Genomic DNA, 21,392 nt, shown 5'->3' with positions numbered 1-21,392 from the left:
TTTGAGACTTCAAGGTTTCTCCTTTCTACAGGAATGGATTCCCAAAATTCTGGATCTACCCCCTTCTGCGCACCCACGGGAAAACGAGAGGGCCCAGGCGGCTGCCTGGCCAGGTTGCACCCAGAGCATTTGTCATGACATTTCTACGGTACCAGGACACTGTTCGCATCCTCTCTGCTGCCCGTGCAAAGGGAGAGATCAAGTACGGAGATGCCAGAATCATGATCTTTCCGGATCTCTCTCCCACATTACACAAGAGGAGGATGCCTTTGTACCTACTGAAGAGACTTCTGTGTCAGGCTGGCTTGGCATACGGCATGCGCTACCCGGCAACTTTGTGGATTGAAACCAAGAATGGTGAGCACACATTTGACTCTGTGAAGATGGCTGAAACATACATGAGGAAAGAACTCCCTGACTTGTTCACGTCTACTATATCATGAGAAACTGTCTTTTGAACTTGGATACAGTGGATAGTGAACTGCTAGAACATGAGGAAACCACGAAATGACTCATATGATTGACTGGCTAGCGCGATAATGACTGGCTCGGTATAGTTGGATCATTGCTAATGTTGGCTGTGCTATTTAACTAGCTTGCTAAGTTTACAAGGGTATAACTATAGCTACAGCCACACTATGCCAGGTAGTTACATTTTTGCTGTATACTTTTATTTGAGTCCAGTCAGTCAGGTTTGGTTAAATAGTTATGTGGCTTTTGACTGGGTTTCAAGCCTAACTATGTTGTTTACATTACTTCAGGGAATTTTAGCTACTATTACGTTTGCTGACTTGTTTATTGTTAGAGATGTATGCTAGCATTAGTGATACCGTAGCAGGGATAAACTACTCACTGGCTGGCCGCCTAACTGCCAGCTAGCTGATCGCTTTACTGTGTATGTGCGTACATGTGTATATATAATATTTTTGAGGGGAGGATGAACTCAGGAGGATGGTGATTGTTTAACTACTTATCCCTATTTGATATTTGAGGGATGATAGTTATCGTCTGGTAAAGGTTTTCATTTATTCATCATAGCTTGATGTCTTTTTTCCTGTGCTGCTTGGGTGCGTTTGTGGTCACCGCTTTTGTCGCGGCGTGGCACAGGTTTCAGGGCACATTGGGGAATGCCGATTGGCTGACATATGGGTGTGCGGGTAGGCTCTGTTGGTGACTATGAATGCTTCCTCTGTTGTTGTTGTTGTTGTTGTTGTTGTTGAGATATGCTCAAGTGGGGCTAAATAGTTCGGTCATTATTGTTGCCAATGTTTGTCGCTTTGATTCAAATTGTATTTTGTTCCTCGACTAACAATATTTTCATGTTACAAGGAACAGTCAATGCACTTCTAATGCCATATACATATAATTTAGAATGAACCTAATTCGAGCGATGCTATGCATAGCAGGTACATCTAGCTTAAAGACTAGCGTCTAAGGATATGGGTTCTTTAACTCCCTCAGTTGGGGAGGGGGTTGGGGAGGGGGTTTTGTTGAATTTTTGAAACAAGTAATTTTTTTCATTTCACTTCACCAATATGGACTATTTTGTGTATGTCCATTACATGAAATCCAAATAAAAATCCATCGAAATTATAGGTTGTAATGCAACCGAATAGGAAAAACGCCAAGGAGGATGAACACTTTTGCAAGGCACTGTAAATAATCCCACATTTGTAAAATGTAACACTCATATCAACATATTTTTTAGCACCAATAACAACTCTGCCTCCCCCTAATTTTATAGGAAGCTCTCTTTGCATATCTGAGGGGGCAAAAAATACCCTTTAGTTCAGGTGCTCGTAAGATGTATAAGGCTCAAGTAGATTCGTTGGAGAAAGAAATTAGAGATCTGAAAAATGAACATAGTATAACATTTGATGACTCAACTCCACAAAAATGTGACTCAAAGCGATTGGAATATAACACCCTGATGACCCACAAAGCGGAAAACTCTCTTAGGAGAACAAAGCAAAACTACTATGAACATGGAGATAAAGCAGGAAAGTTGCTTGCTTGGCAAATAAGGCGAGAGGAAGCTAGTAGAGCTATTGGCTCTATTAAGCTGCCCAATAACACAGTTGTTCACAGTCCTGAGGAAATTAATCTAGTCTGTAGGGAGTTTTAAGAAACATTGTATAAGTCTGAAGGTGATGCCCCTGCATGATGCATGAGTTTTTGAACAAACTCAATTTACAAACTTTAACTGATGAGGATTGAGAGCACTTGGAGAAAGAGATTACATCCGAGGAAATTATGGAATCCATTTTCAATTTTGCTGGGGGAAAATCACCAGGGTTAGACAGATTCCCTATTGAATTCTATTGATCCTTTTTACCCAAACTAATTGAGCCTCTTTGCAATATGTTTAATTACGCCATAGAGACAGGATTGCTCCCAGACATAATTGAACAGGCACTGATCACAGTTTTGTTAAAACCTGGGAAAGATCCTCTGCTTTGTGGGTCGTATAGACCAATATCTTTATTAAACACTTCATATAAGATTCTTGCAAAACTCATAGCTCTTAGACTAGATAAGGTTCTTCTTGACTTGGTTGATATGGACCAAACAGGCTTTGTAAGAACCGCTCATCTGCTGATAATATCAGAAGATTATTTAATATTTATGTAGAAAATGACCAAGAACCTGTAGTGGCGGCTTCATTAGATGTGGAAAAAGCTTTTGACCGCATTGAATGGGGCTACATGTTTGAAGTTTTACAGAGGATGAATATTGGCCCTAAGTATGTAGGTCTGATTAGATTACTGTACAAATATCCAGTAGCTCAGATCCTGACTAATGGAAATGTTCCTCACAGTTCTCTCTATCACGTGGCACAAGACAGGGTTGTCCCGCTAGTCCTCTCCTTTTTTCTTTGGCTATAGAGCCACTGGCAGAAGCTTTTAGATCTCATCCATTCATCCATGGTGTTCGTATAGGTGGGCGTGAACATCTGGTCTCCCTATATGCTGATGACATTTTGCTTTACCTCACTAAATCAGAAATTTCACTCCGATCATTAGTTGACATCCTGAAAGAATATGGGACCTTTTCAGGATATAAAGTAAACCTATCGAATAGTTAAATTCTGCCTTTTAACAGGGCAACTATGCAGAACCCAATATTAGACAAGCTGTTTTCTTGGAGACCTCAGAAAATGACATATCTTGGATTGCAAATTTCTTCTGAAATTATTAAGACATATCAACTGAACTATACTCCACTTCTCAAAAAGGTTGTGAAAAATTGGATAGATGGCAGAATTGAGCAAATTCTCTTACTGGTTGGGTCAATTGTGTAAAGATGAATATATCAAACCTTGCAGTTTCCTATTCCCAAAGTTTTTTTCAGTCAACTTCATATGAACGTTTCTTAATTTCTGTTGAAAGGGAAACCCCCCAGAGTGAAACTCACAACGTTATCCATACCATACTGTGAGGACTTACTTTTCCTGAATTCCAGTTTACTGGGCATCTCAGTTAAAGGCTGAGTGGATATGGCAAAATACAACATGTTCACCCTCTTGGAGACAGATAGAGGAAGTGTCTGACCCTTGCTATATTGGCATCTATACCTTATATTCACCCACCTAAAGCTTTGCTAGGTCTCATAAACAACCCTTTCATAAAAAACACTTTAAATATATGGATTGAAGTCTGTAACCAAACAGAAGGGCATAGGTCTAAACCCAGCAAAATAAGAAATGTCCTCTCACTGTCAACTGCGTTTATTTTCAGCAAACTTAACATGTGTAAATATTTGCATGAACATAACAACATTCAACAACTGAGACATAAACTGAAGTTCCACAGACATGTGACTAACAGAAATGTCCCTGAACAAAGATGGGGGGTCAAAATCAAAAGTAAAAGTCAGTATCTGGTGTGGCCACCAGCTGCATTAAGTACTGCAGTGCATCTCCTCCTCATGGACTGCACCAGATTTGCCAGTTCTTGCTGTGAGACGTTACCCCACTCTTCCACCAAGGCACCTGCAAGTTTCCAGACATTTCTGGGGGGGAATGGCCCTAGCCCTCACCTTCCGATCCAACAGGTCCCAGACGTGCTCAATGGGATTGAGATCCGGGCTCTTCGCTGGCCATGGCAGAACACTGACATTCCTGTCTGAACGAGCAGTATGGCTGGTGGCATTGTCATGCTGGAGGGTCATGTCAGGATGAGCCTGCAGGAAGGGTACCACATGAGGGAGGAGGATGTCTTCCCTGTAACGCACAGCATTGAGGTTGCCTGCAATGACAACAAGCTCAGTTCGATGATGCTGTGACACACCGCCCCAGACCATGACGGACCCGCCACCTCAAATCGATCCTGCTCCAGAGTACAGGCCTCGGTGTAACGCTCATACCTTCGACGATAAACGCAAATTCGACCATCATCCCTGGTGAGACAAAACCGCGACTCGTCAGTGAAGAGCACTTTTTGCCAGTCCTGTCTGGTCCAGCGACCGTGGGTTTGTGCCCATAGGCGACGTTGTTGCCGGTGATGTCTGGTGAGGACCTGCCTTACAACAGGCCTACAAGCCCTCAGTCCAGCCTCTCTCAGCCTATTGCGGACAGTCTGAGCACTGATGGAGGGATTGTGCATTCCTGATGTAACTCGGGCAGTTGTTGTTGCCATCCAAATCAAATCAAATTTTATTGGTCACATACACATGTTTAGCAAATGTTAACCATGTGTATGTGACCAATAAAATTTGATTTGGATGGCAACAATAACTGCCCGAGCAGTTGTGATGTACCTGTCCCGCAGGTGTGATGTTCGGATGTACCGATCCTGTGCAGGTGTTGTCATACGTGGTCTGCCACTGCGAGGATGATCAGCTGTCCGTCCTGTCTCCCTGTAGCGCTGTCTTAGGCATCTCAGTACGGACATTGCAATTTATTGCCCTGGCCACATCTGCAGTCCTCATGCCTCCTTGCAGCATGCCAAAGGCACGTTCATGCAGATTAGCAGGGACCCTGGGCATCTTTCTTTTGGTGTTTTTCAGAGTAAGTAGAAAGGCCTCTTTAGTGTCCTAAGTTTTCATAACTGTGACCTTAATTGCCTACCGTCTGTAAGCTGTTAGTGTCTTAACGACCGTGTACAGTCAAAAGACTACTAATATTACCAGCCATAACTGTATTGTTAGGGGATCGGAAAAAACACAATCAGTCAATGGGAAATATCATTATACTCATGGGTAATGTAATTCTTTTTAGGGCAATATCGGTCGAAATATTACAAATAGGGAGGTTCAAGATCCTCGTAAGACATCACATTAAAATGGAGGGATGTATTGCAAAAGGAAATTGCAAAACGGCATTATACTGGGAAAGTTGGGTTAATGTGGATGAAAATCCAGCACTTGCAGAAAGAGTAAATTAGGACTACATGTATAATTATTTAACTACCTGTACCGTACATGTGAGCGAAAATAGTTCTAAGTAGCAGTCAAAGTATTGTTGTCCGTTACTTTTCTCCAATCAGGAGAGGGGTGGTAGGGTTGACTTTAATTTATAAATATAAAATAAGGGGTTTAGAATTGATGCAAACAATTAAATTGATAGAACTCACAATCTTTCTCCAAAATTAAAGCTGATCTACCACTAAAAACAAAACATTAAATCATGATTAGAAGAGTCACAGACACACAGACAAACCAGTACCTCCCTCTCGGAGCTGCACCCTTAAAAAGGGTTAAACATCTACATGTACACTATATATACAAAAGTATGTAGACACCCCTTCAAATTAGTGGATTTGGCTATTTCAGCCACACAGGTGTATAAAATCGAGCACACAGCCATGACATCTTCATAGAAAAACATTGGCAGTAGAATGGCCTTACTGAATAGTTCAGTGACTTTCAACGTGGCACAGTCATAGGATGCTACCTTTCCAATAAGTCAGTTCGTCAAATTTCTGCCCTGCTAGAGCTGCCCTGGTAAACTGTAATTGCTGTTATTGTGAAGTGGAAACGTCTAGAAGCAACAACGGCTCAGCTGCCAAGTAGTAAGCCACACAAACTCACAGAACGAGACCGCCAAGTGTTGAAGAGTGTAGTGCGTTGATATCGTCTGTCCTCGGTTGCAACACTCACTACCGAGTTCCAAACTGCCTCTGGAAGCAATGTCAGCACAAGAACTGTTAGCCGAAAGATTCATGAAATGGTTTCCAGCCGCACAGAAGCTTAAGATCATGCACAATGCCAAGTGCTGGCTGGAGTGGTGGAAACGCGTTCTCTGGAGTGATGAATCACGCTTCCCCATCTGGCAGTCCGACGAATGGATCTGGGTTTGGTGGATGACAGGAGAACGCTACCTGCCGAATGCATAGTGCCAACTGTGAAGTTTGGTGGAGGAGGAATAATGGTCTGGGGCTGTTTTTCATAGTTCAGGCTAGGCGCCTTAGTTCCAGTGAAGGGAAATCTTAACGCTATAGCATATAATGACATTGTAGACTATTCTGTGCTTCCAACCTTGTGGCAACAGTTTGGGGAAGGCCCTTTCCTGTTTCAGCATGACAATGCCCCTGTGCACAAAGCGAGGTCCATACAGAAATGGTTTGTCGAGATCCGTGTGGAAGAACTTGACTGACCTCAACCCCATCGAACTCCTTTGGGATGAATTGGAATGCAGACTGTGAGCCAGGCCTAATCGCCCAACATCGGTGCCCGACCACACTAATGTTCTTGTGGTTGAATGGCCCCTGCAGAAATGTTCCAACATCTAGTGGAAAGCCTTCCCAGAAGAGTGGAGGCTGTTATAGCAGCAAAGGGGGACCAACTCCATATTAATGCCCGTGATGAATACACAGCACAGTTTCATATGCCCGTGATTTTGGAATGAGATATTCGACGAGCAGGTGTCCACATACTTTTAGTCATGTACTGTATGTACTTAAAGGTCTTGCCCATCCAAGAAAGGTATCCTATAATACAGTATGTACGCCTTTGCATAATAATCAATTGAATCCTAACCAATGAAAAAAAAAATATTGTAACAAACAACTACAATAGACCTTTTTTTGTATGAAGCCAGTGAATATTTCATCAAACATGGTTACTCACGACATCTATCTGACTTTATACTGACACCTCACTGTTTGTGGTATGGATAATTGGCATGCATCTGGGCAGAAAAGCAATAGATGTAGTTGGCACATGTGGCGCCCCTGCTGATTCGAGCTGTCAGGAGCGTTGATTAACTGTGATGAATCACTCTCCCACTTTATATCCAATCAGAAACCTCCCAGGAGGACTCCATTCTGGTCACCTTTAACTAAATTATTTTTTGGCTGCATAGAGCTAGCGGCAGGGACAAGGCTGCAACCTGATGCTGCTGTTAGCATTATTCTGCCATTAAGCTGCAGCTGTGAGAGTAATGTCTGGAACGGTGTCTGTGTATTAAGCAGCTAAAGCCCCTCGACCTGTGGCTAAATCCTCCGTGTGACTTGGAAGGACAGCTATGGACTTTTGGATGAAAGTCAAACAGACAGACAACAACAGACATCCAGGAAGTTATGTGGTATTTGAAGGAGTATTAAAAACCTTTATTGAGATCTAATATTATAATCAATCCCTACAGCAGCGTTCCCCAAACTAGGATTCGCCTGATTTTGAAATGGGGTCGCAAGAGAAACTTGTCCTTGGTTCATAGAACCGAATCGTTAAGTCCATAACTTCCGGTAGCCACTAGATGCAATTGTAAAAAACTGAGCGGTTTCTGTTGTCTTCCTACAAATGTGGCTTTTTAACAGTTTCATCTACTGAAAGATAAGACTCTGAGGATCACATCCATGTCTTGTGTTTCCCTCTACAATGCCCACAAGGACTCATTAGAACAGAGTGGGCAAGACCAGGCACTTAATCAGACTGGGGGGAAAGGAACATTATCAATGATGATGTTCTTTTCTCCACAGAAGGTCACACAAAATTATTGCCTGAGTATCTTTTGAACTTCCCAATACCTTTCTGATACATTTCAGTCACTTCAACACATACTTCTTTTAGATTGAAATATTGTCCAAAAATGCTGTCAGACTGATTTGTAATAGACTGTCATAGCCCCAATTAAACAAGTAAACATTGGCTTTTGATTACATCACATTCTTTACATGGTGGGGTCATGGTGCAAACATTTTTGGGAACCCCTGCCCTACATCTTCTAAGATGGCCATTGAGAATGGAGTCAAGACAACCCTGTGGAGCTTCCCGACTCCTCCAGACCGATGTGCATTGTGGAACCGTATACCTGAGCTCCAGAAACATAGGGATTATCCTTTGATCCAGTCCAACAGAAGAGCTCGGGCGAAAAAACAAATCAATAGTTTTTTGTACTCACAGCCTCAGGTTTCTATTTTAACATGTCTGGCTATTGATTAGCTTTCAGATGAGAAGTCTCCCTACGACATCACACTCTAGGTGGATTTGGGAGTCTTTTACGGAACAAAAAACCCTTGTAAGGTAGGAAGGAGGGAGCAAGGGAACGTTAACATAGAACTCCTATCTCAGTCAGTGCTCACTGAGGAGGCTGAGGCCACAACTCTGACAGATAGAGTACAGCTGTACCCCGACATCAAAGGCCCAGGCTTGGCCTGTGATTGACACATCCTGACACAAACAGCCAGACGGTGGAAATGGAGCTGCTTTATCAAAGTAGCCATTTTAATGACATTTGTTTGTCAGGTGGCACAGGGAATATTGATATGGAAATGCTACCATCAAAGACATCTCCTTTTTATATTCTCTTTCTCTCACACAAACATTTTCAGTTGGGGAAAGTACAGAGAGTCAAACACCAAAGCAATAACATTGAGAGTGGTTTTGGTTGGTTGGTGGAATCTAGGGTTGGAGCTGTCATAATACTTCTCCCAACACATCATCAAGTGCAGAGGTACTCTTGAGTCCAAACAACACAAATACTGTTCTCTCCCATTCCTCTCCCTCCTCTCACTCTATAAGAACCCAAGTGGCAGTCTGTCCTCATACACCGCTGGACTCTGAGTTCATTATAAGAGTGGCATTCCAACAGCAGTGAGCTGTGTTGACAGGCTCTCAGCATCGTGTCAGTATGGGGATTTAAGGTGCTGTGTGGTCCATCGGCAAGGGTGGGACTACATGGGTTTTCACACATACACAGCTCAAAGACTTCAGAGAGAATCCTTGAAATGCTTTAAATGCCACTTTTGCATGTTTATGTGCTGACCTCATAATCATCATCATGATCTATCATCAGCTTAAACCACAAAAACATCATGGGGAAAGGTCATCTACAGGTCTTAGAAAATAATGGAGTGATATAGAAACTCATCTTTATTCATAGTAGTACTTCCCAGCTTTTTTTATGTCCTTATCCTTTTTTCCCCGCTACCTCATCATATAGGCAATTTCAGTCCAGCCAGCCCATGCTGCACAGAAGACTCTGTTTTACATTTTGTGTCACATTTTTCCACGGGTTTCATTTTTCTTATTGGCGCACTGAACAGTAAATGACAATTGGCTGACATTTAAAAGGGGCTTTATCTACAGAGTGATTGTACCATAGCTATATCTCTGTGGCGATAAGCCAGACCATTTTGTAATTTTCACCAATTTCCTCAGTTTAAATCTACAGTACATCAACAACTCTTTTTGGTTTAGACTTTGAAGAGTCAACCTCCAATGTTATTCCACGCATACAGCAAACAAGCATTTTATTATTCTAGTTCTAAAAATCGGGGGGGAATATTTACATTGATCAGTATGAGAGGCTCCAGACCAGTGAGTGTTCATGACTACGGTAATATGAAACTGTGCTGTGTATTCATCCATTTCCTCCACTGCTTGCCTCTTCAGCAGGGGCAAATGGTCTGTGAGTAATGCAAGTCCACTTGAATCTAGGAGAAATGGGCTCTCACTGCCTTCTCTATGCATCAGTACATCACAAGATGGCAAACTGGTGGGCGGAAAAGGAACAATTTTATTGAATTCTCTTCCTCTATTTCTCCATTGCGTTCTTGCTTACGAGCACACACATGCAAACGCACACAAAGGAATGCACAAAATGAATTCAATGATCTGGTACTTCATCCATGAGCAGGTGCACTGTGGTGAACTCTGCATGTAATTGAACGATGTGTGACTGTGTGAGTAAACCATTTACTTTCAAACATATTTAAAGAAGGGCACATCCCTTGAACGAGATGACTCACCATGTCTGTCTTATGACAGCAGTTGTGGCTTTTGTGACCATTGATACAGGAACTACTCCAAACTTAGTATGTTTCACCAATACCCTAGCCTGGCGCACAGACAACAGCATGGCACTTCTTGAGAATGAGAAGCAATGAGCTCTGCAGACAGCAGAAGCCCAGAAGTATTCAATGAGCCATTTAATAGAGTAAAACAGACATCAATACAGGTAGTTCCCACTGAAAGAGACGTAGGGTTTCTATGAGGAAATAGAGGGGGAAAGAAACAAGATGCACCGCTTGTATTAAAAGAAAAAGTAGAAAAATACAAAACTCAGCTCCAGCAAAGAAGCATGTTGTGGTCACTGATGTGATACATTTGCAATCTGCAGATTTCATTCGTGTTTCAAGATTTTGTAACTTTTTTTTGCACTCATAGTATTCTCAATGTGAATTAAATGGCAAATATAGATCAAATCAAAATGAGATGATATGTTCTGTTCCTGGGATGTACACTCTACTGAAGTTTCTCATGTGGCAACTTCCACCACATTAAGAGACTGACTTACTCATACTTCAAAGTGACTCACCCTGACTCATCGTACGGCTAAAAGCATTCTATCTGCCTGGAGAAAATATTTGAAAATAATTAAATTAACTTAGAACTGTGTGCTGTGCACAAACATGTGTGTGTGTTTTTATGTGTGCACAAGTGTGTGTGTGTGTATGTTCATGCAATCACGCTCAGTGCTCTCCACATCCTCCTCACACATTTCAGCTGCTGTTCTAATACTATTCTATTATTTTCTCTTAATAACAATTAAGGACACCCAGTGTGCTTTAAGGCAGCTGTGTACCTTTATAAGCTTCACTGATATTGTTCCAGCTTTATGTCTGGTTTAGTCCTTCGGAGGCCTACAGTACCCAGCGTAGAGGTGGGAATAAGGACTGTAGGGCCTGGGGGTGTGTAGGAAAGATCAGGAATAAACCTCACTATAATCAGGAGGGTGCATAGGAGAATGCCCAGAGTGTCACTGGAGATTATTAGGCTCGGGTCCCAAGCAGGGGCCAATTACAGATTCATTACATCTCACAATGCCTCCCTTTGTTCCTTACTATGAATCAGTCAGCTGATCTATGAGTCCTCTAAGCCTTACTGAGACAGCCGTGTTATAGGGCTGCCTGGGAGTAGGGGTTGTGAGAGGCACTGTGTTGACCTAAACCTCTCTGACACCCGTCCTGTCTCCCCTCTCACCCTTATTGTCTCCTTCTCACCCTGCCTGGCCCATAAATCTCTCACGATGAGGTGGAATGGATGATCTGTGAGACCTGTCGCTAAGAAAGAAATGTGCAACCGTCAATCAACATAAAGAGCTTTTCAAAAGGGAATAAGAAGCACCTTCAGATTCTGAGAGCTTTCTCATAAATCTCTCAGGTTCTGGTAGCTCAGAGCGGAAAATGTCTGGGGCTGTTATATGCCTTAATATGAACTATGCTCCTAAGCGACAAATGGAGCATTGATGTTTGGCTGTATTCTAACTAACATATATAATGGCTTATGAGCCATTTCCCACTTTTCTGAAATTGGAGTCATTGTTCTGGAAACGTTATTTGGATATCTCTTATTTGCCCAAGGACTCTTCAGGTTTCTGCTGTTTATGTCTCGATCACCATTGCTGACAAAATTGTCCCATTTCAAATGTGCTTATTTAACTAATCTCAGACTCTCTTATTCTCCATCACTAGCCACACAATATGCCACCTCACGCGCACTGGATGGGAGTTCCTCATAACAAAGACCAAGGCAAAGTCAGAAAGGCCACTATAGCATCAATGGATTGCGCCTATGTGATCGAAAATAAGGGAGAATATTGCCATCTAGAGGCGGCTCATAAACTACCAATGCGCAGATCGAATTGTTGACAACGATGTGCAATTTAAACACAGGATGTACGATTTAAACACAGCCCAATAAACTATGCTACAACGTGACGCATTTTTGTCATTTTACCAACTCCACACCACCACACTGTGTTGAGCTCTCATTGGACACTCAGAACTATAGATCTCCATGCAAGATCACTTACAATGGGCATGCATTTCATTGGGGCGAAATAGGGAAAGTGTGAGGATTGTAAAAATGTTTAAACACAATTCTACTAAGAACATGCACAGCCAGCATTTAATCTGTATACTTTCACAAAGAAGCCAGGCGTCCATCCATGAGCTTCGCAATAAGTGGCACAATCGTAAACTCTTAATAAATCCATGTCCTTACCTGAAATAATGGGGGCCAGTCGGAACATGTCAGACAGCCGGCTATTCATGGTCTCGTAAGGAGAGTCCTCCAGGAAATCGTTCCCTGAAAGGAAAAATGAAATACAATGTGATTTTTAACATACTCTTGCAGTCTTAATAGGCATGTAAATGTTGCAGACAACCAGATACACTGAGAAAAAAACACAACATGTAAAGTGTTTTCTCTCAAATTTTGTGCACACATTTGTTTACATCCCTGTTAGTGAGCAATTATCCTTTGCCAATATAATGCATCCATTAAACAGCATGATCATTACACAGGTGCACCTTGTGCTGGGGACAATAAAAGGCTATTCTAAAATGTGCAGTTTTGTCACACAACACATTACCACAGATGTCTCAAGTTTTGAGGGACCATCTAATTGGCATGCTGACTGCAGGAATGTCCACCAGAGCTGTTGACAGATAATTTCATATTCTGAAACAAAGCTGAAAATGTTCCTGTTCTTCCATGGCCTGCATACTCACCAGACATATCACCCATTGAGCATGTTTGGGATGCTCTGAATCAACATGAGTGTTCCAGTTCCTGCCAATATCCAGCAACTTCGCACAGCCATTGAAGAGGAGTGGGACAACATTCCACAGGCCACAATCAACAGCCTGATCAACTCAATGCGAAGGAGATCGGTCGCGCTGCATGAGGCAAATGGTGGTCACACCAGATACTGACTGGTTTTCTGATCCACATCCCTACTATTCCCAGTTATGTGAAATCTGTAGCTTAGGGCCTAATGAATGTATTTCAATTGACTGATTTCCTTATATGAATTGTAACTCAGTAAAATCTTTGAAATTGTTGCATGTTGCGTTTATATTTTTGTTCAGTATAGTTAGATAGAAAGATTTCATTCAAAGAGCATGCACATGGGTTATTGTTTTCACTAAGTGTTAGTGAGCTACCATGGGCTGTGTTTTGACCTATCATTTTGGTCAACTGGTCTTTTCATCAATCAGATCAGATCTTTTCACATCATATCTTTTTCAGAGCTGATCTGATTGATGAAAAGACCAGTTGGTGAAAAAAATATCAGAATTGGGCTGCCTGTCTAACAGCTACCTTTACACAGACAGCCAAATTCTGATATTTTTCCCACTAATTGGTATTTTGACCAATCACATCAGATCTTTTAACATTAGATATTCTTCAGAACTGATTGGTAAAAGGACCAATTAGTGAAAAAAAGATCAGAATTGGTCTGCCTGTGTAAACAGCCTAAAACAGCCATGCAAATACACATGGGATGGGTATCTGGGTCAGTCAATGTCCATGCTGCCCAACAACTCATTAGCCAACAGTTGATTAGGTATAGTGGTCAGTTGCACAACTGAGATCCCATTCTGCCCCACTGGCCACTGGGATTAAGCAGTACACTTTTTGTGTATGATCAACTCCAAGATAATGAGTGCAAAGTTCCTTTACACTCGATTCATTCCAAGAGATGTCTTAAGGATATTACCTTTCCCAGTATGCACTGGCGGGAAAGTTTACGTACCTAATAATGTGGTGTTTTCTTACTGAATCGGTTTTTACTTTAGCAGTTTACATGGTCCATTAATACATTAGGCCTAATCATACAGCAGGTCTTGGATTTAAAAAATATACATTAATGTATAGACTTCTGACAATTATTGTGTGCTTGCTGTTGTTGTAGCCAACTGTAATGATAGTGCATACCCTGCAAAGTCTGATAGATTCCCCAATAGATGCGAAGGCAGTTCTTCTCTTTCTTCATGCCCCTTTTACACCTGCAGTTGTACAGGGGGCTCTGCTTGACTGCGTCTATGGCACTCCGACATTCGTCCTGCGCCTCCAGTCCGGCCACCATGCTAAAGTTTCTCTCCTTCCCTCCAGCAACGCACTGTCTCATTGTCCGATACTTGGTACTGCATCCTTGCTCCTTCATACACTGCTCACTCGCCTTGACACAATCGAGGCGGTTGGGACCAGAAAGAGCATTCTCCTGGGCATACAAAACATCTGTGGAGAGAATAAATAATTATAGGCCTAATAATAATAATAATGTTTCTGTCGTGTATATGTTAAATATTGGAGACAATACGCGATTTAGTCACAATAAATATTCAGAGATTAAACTAAAAGCAGTTTTAGATATTAAAAAATGTATTGTATTTTATTGCGCAACTCCATACAATTAAGGTGACAATAACGACAACACAAACATCTCATAGACTACTAGTCAAATACTAGCGTTCAATGCATTTCATAGCCTATCAATTTGTGCAACAAAAAATAAAATAAATAAAGGATAAGTAAAGTTATTAAATATGACGTACATGCTTTTGCAACGTCGGCTATAACAAGGGTAGGCCTGTATAGGTTATGATAATGAATTGGCACGGTCTTTAGTTGTGTCTAGTTCAGAATCAGAACTCAATTCACTTCGATTAGTATACATGAGCTCGTAATTGACTTTTCACTAGTCTTTGGGCATGACACGCATTTGGTTGGCCCATTTCGCTCCATAACGACCACCAATTTTGCTATTTACTTATCTCAGCTGGCCTCTGACTGATTATCATTGTCCATTTAGAAATGTAGATTATATACTGTATGTGTACACTAGGCATTTGCAATGTATATTAGTCATAGGCCTTGAAACTAAAACTTACCTAAAAGAGGCAGAACGACATAAAGAGTGACGAAGATCATTGCGTATCTATCCGTGTGATGCCTTGTTACAATGGAATTGATAGAACGTCTAGAAAAAAAACTTCGTGCTTTTATTCCACTCTATTCAAATCCATTGAAAACATCGGGGCATGAGGTCCGACATTCGGAACACGTCCAGCTGACTTCATGCGTAAAACATTCCAACCCAAAAGTACTCCAATTTTGCGGCAGGCAACCGAAACCATCAACCACAGAATGATTTTCTTTCCGTGTAAAAACTAAACAAAAGACAAGGATAAGGTATCATAAGGAGACAAAACGAACCGGCCAGAGTGCTCTCGGAACTCCAGCTCGTAGGATGCCCGCGTGTGTCTGAGCGCGCGATGATGCTGTGCTCAATAGTGCAGTGACCACAGCCAGGCAGCAGCAGCAGCAAGGCAGAGGAACTTCTGCATTTCAACGTGGATTTTGGTGATGACAATTAGATACATTTTGTTATTAAACTTTTTCAGGCACATTTTCTTTCTGCAGTTGGCATACAGTGTTGATGTGTGGATAAATAAATGCGCGAAGGCTATTGTCTGTGCGCAATAAGTGAATTGCACACATTACACGAACTGTATTCTTTTTTTGTACACTCTATCCTAAAACATAGGCTATGACACTATTTGCAATATTTTTTATTGTTGATTCTGCGTTCAATTTAAACAAAAATAACCTAGTGTCTTGATTCATGTTTTAGGACTAGACTTCTCCACTACCATCTTCAATATTCCATTATTCTTGGGGTCACAGAGTTCATGGGTTCAACATGTAAACGTTAAAAATATTTTATGGTAATATCCAAGTCAAAACCAAAGCTGCTATCGCCGATCAAAACGCCACACTAATTTTTTGGCGAAAGACAACCCCATGCGAACAAAGAATAGCTATATGCTCTACAATATTGCATTTCTTGGTGGACGTGTGCATTTTCTAACCAATTTGATGAAAGCCTGTGTTTGTTCCCTTTTCCACATTGAAAATCTAATCAGATCGTCTCGTATCAATGCTGCCGTATGCGCATGTATGATGCGCGTTCGCCACCCATATGGAGCGTGGAAAGAAAAATGAGACGGAGCCTAAATCGTCTATATGCTGTGCTGCTCACAGTGCAAACCATACACTAGGCATTCCATAATTGGAGAACAGAGTGTAGAGCCGTCAGTGCAGCCAGTCAATCCACTGTTGACATCGAGTAGCCTATAAAATGGTGAGCATGGGTGAATATCGCCATCTGTTGGTTTAAAAAAAAAGCCTCAATATACACCTGATTATAATTAATACAATTACTGTATGCCTAGCCCTAGACGTGGCTAATGTAAAATGAAACTTTCTGAATTAATTTGAAGGCTATTCAAATCATTCAAATTGACTGGTTTATGATCATTAAAATGTTAACATTTCATTAGGCCTATTAGGTTCATTTTACATACTTTTCCATATTAGATATTTTTAACTGTGGGCATTGAATAACACAGAGATAGGCATTCCATTAATAAGTGAGATATAATCCATGCCATATGTTTTTACAGCAAGGTAATAAAGTTCAGCAGTTGACTCTAATATATAGGTCTAAAAATGGATCCAGAAAAATAAGAAAATAAGAAAAGCCTAGATCTGATACACTAATATGAAATTACATTAATAAATTAAGCATAGAAAAAAAATGGCTTAATCAACTCTAATGGCACAGATACTGATTGACTGATTGATGAGGGGTTGGGTTAAATGCGGAAGACACATTTCAGTTGAATGCATTCAGTTGTACAACTGACTGGTTATCCCCCTTTCCCTTTGATGTCAACTAAATTATCTCCCTAAAACGAATAGGGAGAAACTAAACCACTGAGCCAAAATTGGCGCCTCCAAACTGGGCTTTAATGGGCACCAGTCAGGTGCGTTGCCTACCCTTAGGACCTGAAGTACAACATGCATAACTATTAACTGACCATGTAAACTGCTGAAAAAAGTTTCATAAACCAAATGATTGTCTGAGAGTAGGCTAGGCTTAGATGACGGTTTAACAAACACAGAAGCAAACTAAGTGCGCATATGCCTATCTTCTTGTAGGCCTATTACATACAAAGTGACATTGGGGATTTTGTAACAAATAGGCTACTAGGGTAATTCTACAGCAGAATAGCAACATCAATTTGGCGAATGCATAAAGGGGAACTTTCGTAGGCGCAAAACCGCAAAGGTCAATGAAAGTCAAATTAATTGTCTTTTTCAATGGGAGCTTTCAAATTAGGCCTAAAGTTTGTTCAGATAAAATATAATATGTGTCCTCCTTGAGCAAATTACAACCCAGCTAGCACATTTGGTTCCTTCGAAGTTTTGGGAACATACGTTTCCTGACCATGTGTTTCCTGACCAGTAAAACGGAACGTTTTTTTAAACGTTCTGAGACCTGAAGTCATAAGTTCGTCTGTTCTGGGAACGTTCATTTTTAGGTTGCAGGGAGGTACTGAGAACGTTTTACTATGGTTCCCTAAAAGTTTTCCTGGGAGGTTATATTAACGTTTGAAGGTAAGTAAATAGCATTCTGAGAACATGTTTCAATAAGACTGCCATCTTAGGTTAAGTGTTTTGAACTACAAGCACAGATAAGACACATTGCTTAAGCACTAATCATGCAAACACATTTATTTTTTATTGTGGCTCGGCATCATCGAGATTCAAACCTATGATATTCTGTTCTCTATCCAGAGAATGAGTCCACTGCGCTACCATGATGGAGCTAGCGTGCCATGTTTTTTTTTACTCATAAAAGCGTGCCATGTTTTTACTCAAGCTGTTCTTTTTAGTCTATTCAAACAAACCCTATTTCAAAGGAAACAAGCACTCATTAAGATCAGGTGCGGCCAATTAGTGGGCATGGCCAACACACCTGAACACACTTAGCAAGATAGAGGATAGAGATAGTTTTGTAGATGCCATGAGGTAGGAATAAATACATTTAATTAGTGGATTAGGGGGGTGTTCATTTTATTTTATATAATTTTGAGATTAGTGAGTATAGTGTTAGATGGTATGGTATTTATTTAGTATGTTTTTATTTTTCAAGTAAAGTATAAGGGATTTGTACTCCAGTGGTGATGGTAATGCAACAAATTGGATGCCAACCGCCATTGAACCTCATAGAAGAAGATAGTTTTGTTGATTCTGAAAAACGCAATGTACGTGTATTTAAATATCACTCTTAGAGCATTACAAGTGTTCTTGTTTTTTATGGAAAGTTTTCTTAACGTCCTCGTAACAATTTAAGAACATGACTTTAAATAGAACCATGAGGAAACCTATAGGAAACGTTATGCTTAAGTACTGATTTCCCCACAGAAGAATGTTGTTTCTTCACGTTCTTAGACAATTTGGGAACATTACTTTAAATAGAACTATGAAGAAACCTTTTGGAAACGTTAAGCTGAAGTACTGAAATTCTCACAGAAGAATGTTGTTTCTTTTTTGGGGGGGAGGTAGATTCACTTTAATATTGCAGATAGTTTGTGGCTTCAATGTCATTGTCTGCATCATTTCCAATCTCCCATTTTAATATAGTTATCTTTTGTTTGTATTTAGTCCCATCCTTCAGCTTCACTCAACCCCTCCCATCTATCTCCTTCTATCTCCTTCACTCAACCCCTCCCATCTATCTCCATCTATCTCCCATCTAACACCATTCAGTTTCTTTTTGCCATATATTTTTCAGCTGTACTGTGATGTTTCACAAAAGTTCTGAACCTTTCTATTCTCATAGATTCTACATATTGTAAATTAAAGATCAATATTTTTTCTAAGAGTATGATTATATTATTGATTGATTGACTATGACTTTTTAAATCACCCAGCAGTGCTATTTGCAGTGTTAGCTCAATGTAAATATTGCAATTGCGCCCAATACAATAGGTGTAGAACTTACAGTGAAATGCTTACTTACAAGCACTTAACCAACAATGCTTTAAGAAGTTAAGAAAAACAATACAAATAAGTGTTAAGTAAAAAATAGATAAGTAAAAATGTGAAAATAAAAGAGTACTTCAACTGAAATTGCAATCAACTTTCTATGGCTTGTTAAAAATATAAATATTTTAGGGAATATTTCATTTTCAAATAACCGAAAGTGAGAGGTTGTAATCTGAATAAAGGGAAAAAGGACATTCTTGAACATGGGGTGAGACATTCTTACTAATCTGCTAGAGAGCCAGTTCGGATTTAAGTTTAATAACTGTTGTATGACTGAAGCTTTTAGTGAGAGGTCTAATGCTTTTAATATTGAATAATTTCTACCCTCCGAATTCATATTGATTATATTAATAGGCCCGTTTAATTTTGTCTGGCTTGCTGTTCCAAATAAAATTGAATATTTTTTGCTTATGAAATTTAAAAAACAAGTCGCTAGGTGTAGGCAAGGACATAAGCAAATAGGTCAACTGGGATATGACTATAGAGTTAATCAGGGTGATTTTTCAACAAATGGACAGGTATTTTTCATTCCACAGTAGCAAAATTTTATCGAAATATTTGCAAACTTTCTATACAAAGGTATTGTAATGAGATCCTTTCTATCTTTCAGGATATGATTACTGAGCATGTCCACTTCACCATCAGACCATTTTATTGGTAAACTACACTGTAATGTAAAAGTTGTATTTTTTTTGTGATCCAATAAATTATATAGTACACTTATCATAATTTGGTTGTAATCCAGAGAGGTTAGAAAAAATATCTAGATCATCTATGAGGCTGTAGAGGGATCCAAATTGTGGATTTAAAAGAAAACATGAATCATCAGCATACATACCCCTTTGTTTTTAAGCCCTGGATTTCTAGGCCTTTGATATTATTGTTGCATCTGATTTTAATAGCTATTATTTCGATGGCCATAATAAATAGATATGCTGATAGTGGAGAATCTTGTTTTACTCGTCTTGACAGTTTAATACTTTCTGAGAATTAGACGTTGTTTACTATTTTACACTTAGGGTTACTATACAGAACTTTAACCCATTGTATAAGAGATTCTCCAAAATTGAAATATTCCGGGCTTTTATATATAAATTAAAGTCAAGCCTTTTCAAAGTAATCTATGAATACCTATCAGGTTTGAAGGTAAGACCCAGATGCAGACTGTGTTGGAGTAACAATGTTTATTACGGCAACAGGGCAGGCAAAGGTTAGGACAAGGCAGGCAGGGGTCGATAACCAGAGTAGTGGGGGGAAGGTACAGGATGGCAGGCAGGCTCAGGGTCGCGTCAGGCAGAGGTTGGTAATCCAGAGGTGGGGCAAAGGCACAGGATGGCAGACAGGCTCAGGGGCAGGCAGAGTGGTAAGGCAGGCGGGCTCAGAGACGGGACAGGCAAAGGTCAAAACCAGGAGGGCGAGAAAAAGAGAGACTGGGGAGAAGCAGGAGCTAAGACGAAAAACTCTGGTTGACTTGACAAACAAGACGAACTGGCAACAGACAAACAGAGAACACAGGTATAAATACACAGGGGATATTGGGGAAGATTGGCGACACCTGGAGGGGAGTGGAGATATATCACAAAGACAGGTGAAACATATCAGGGTGTGACAAAACCAGGCCTGGTTTCCCAGATTTTTCCCAGTGTTCTATTATTTTGAGTACTTGCCTTATATTATGTCCAATGTATCATCGATGTAAAAAAAAAACAGGATGAATAATATCCAACAATACCTTTTTAATTCTATGCGCTATGCATTTTGCTAGATTTTTTGCAACACAACATTGAAGAGGGGCCTAAAGTTTTTTGAATGGGCTGGATCTTTATATTTACCACTTGGGTCCTGTTTCAGTAATAATGAAATCAGACCTTGTTGGGTATCTGATAATCTACAATTTTTTACAAGAGTGGTTAAAACATGCTAATAACGGCCCTTTGAGTACATGAAAAAAGGTTTGGTATACCTCAACTGGTATGCCATCCAGCCCTTGAGTTTTCCCGGACTTAAAAGCCTTAATTGCATCAATAACTTCCTCCTCTGTATTTGGCCTTCACATGAGTCTTGCTTTATAGCTGTTAATTTTATTAATAGAAAAAAATACTTATAATTAACTTCGGTTGGTGGAGATGGAGGAGACTGAAACTTAAACATATGCTTAAAGTACTTTGCTTCCCTTTTCAAAATATATTTTGGTGAATCATGAATGACTAGTCATTTGTAAGTTTCAGTAAAAACAATTTGGTAGCATTTCTATGTTGAAGATT

The 21,392-nt window shown here is 40.3% G+C and overlaps 1 protein-coding gene across 1 annotated transcript in view; it reads right to left on the bottom strand.

Moving 5' to 3' along the window:
* LOC139570981 (GDNF family receptor alpha-1-like) overlaps window positions 1–16,209 on the bottom strand; it is a 92,220-nt gene extending 76,011 nt beyond the window's left edge. The window contains exons 1-3 of the mRNA XM_071393391.1: window positions 15,123–16,209; window positions 14,167–14,469; window positions 12,448–12,531 (exon numbers count right to left, since the gene is read on the bottom strand). Coding sequence (XP_071249492.1) covers window positions 12,448–12,531; window positions 14,167–14,469; window positions 15,123–15,162 — 427 coding nt within the window. The 5' untranslated portion in view covers window positions 15,163–16,209. The remainder of the gene's footprint in view (window positions 1–12,447; window positions 12,532–14,166; window positions 14,470–15,122) is intronic.
* Between the last annotated feature and the right edge of the window lie 5,183 nt (window positions 16,210–21,392).

This window comes from Salvelinus alpinus, chromosome 3 (genome assembly GCF_045679555.1).
Source record: "Salvelinus alpinus chromosome 3, SLU_Salpinus.1, whole genome shotgun sequence".
NCBI classification, from domain to species: Eukaryota; Metazoa; Chordata; class Actinopteri; order Salmoniformes; family Salmonidae; genus Salvelinus; species Salvelinus alpinus.
The sequence above is the reverse complement of the archived record's forward strand: the minus strand, read 5'-3'. Positions and strand labels throughout refer to the sequence as shown.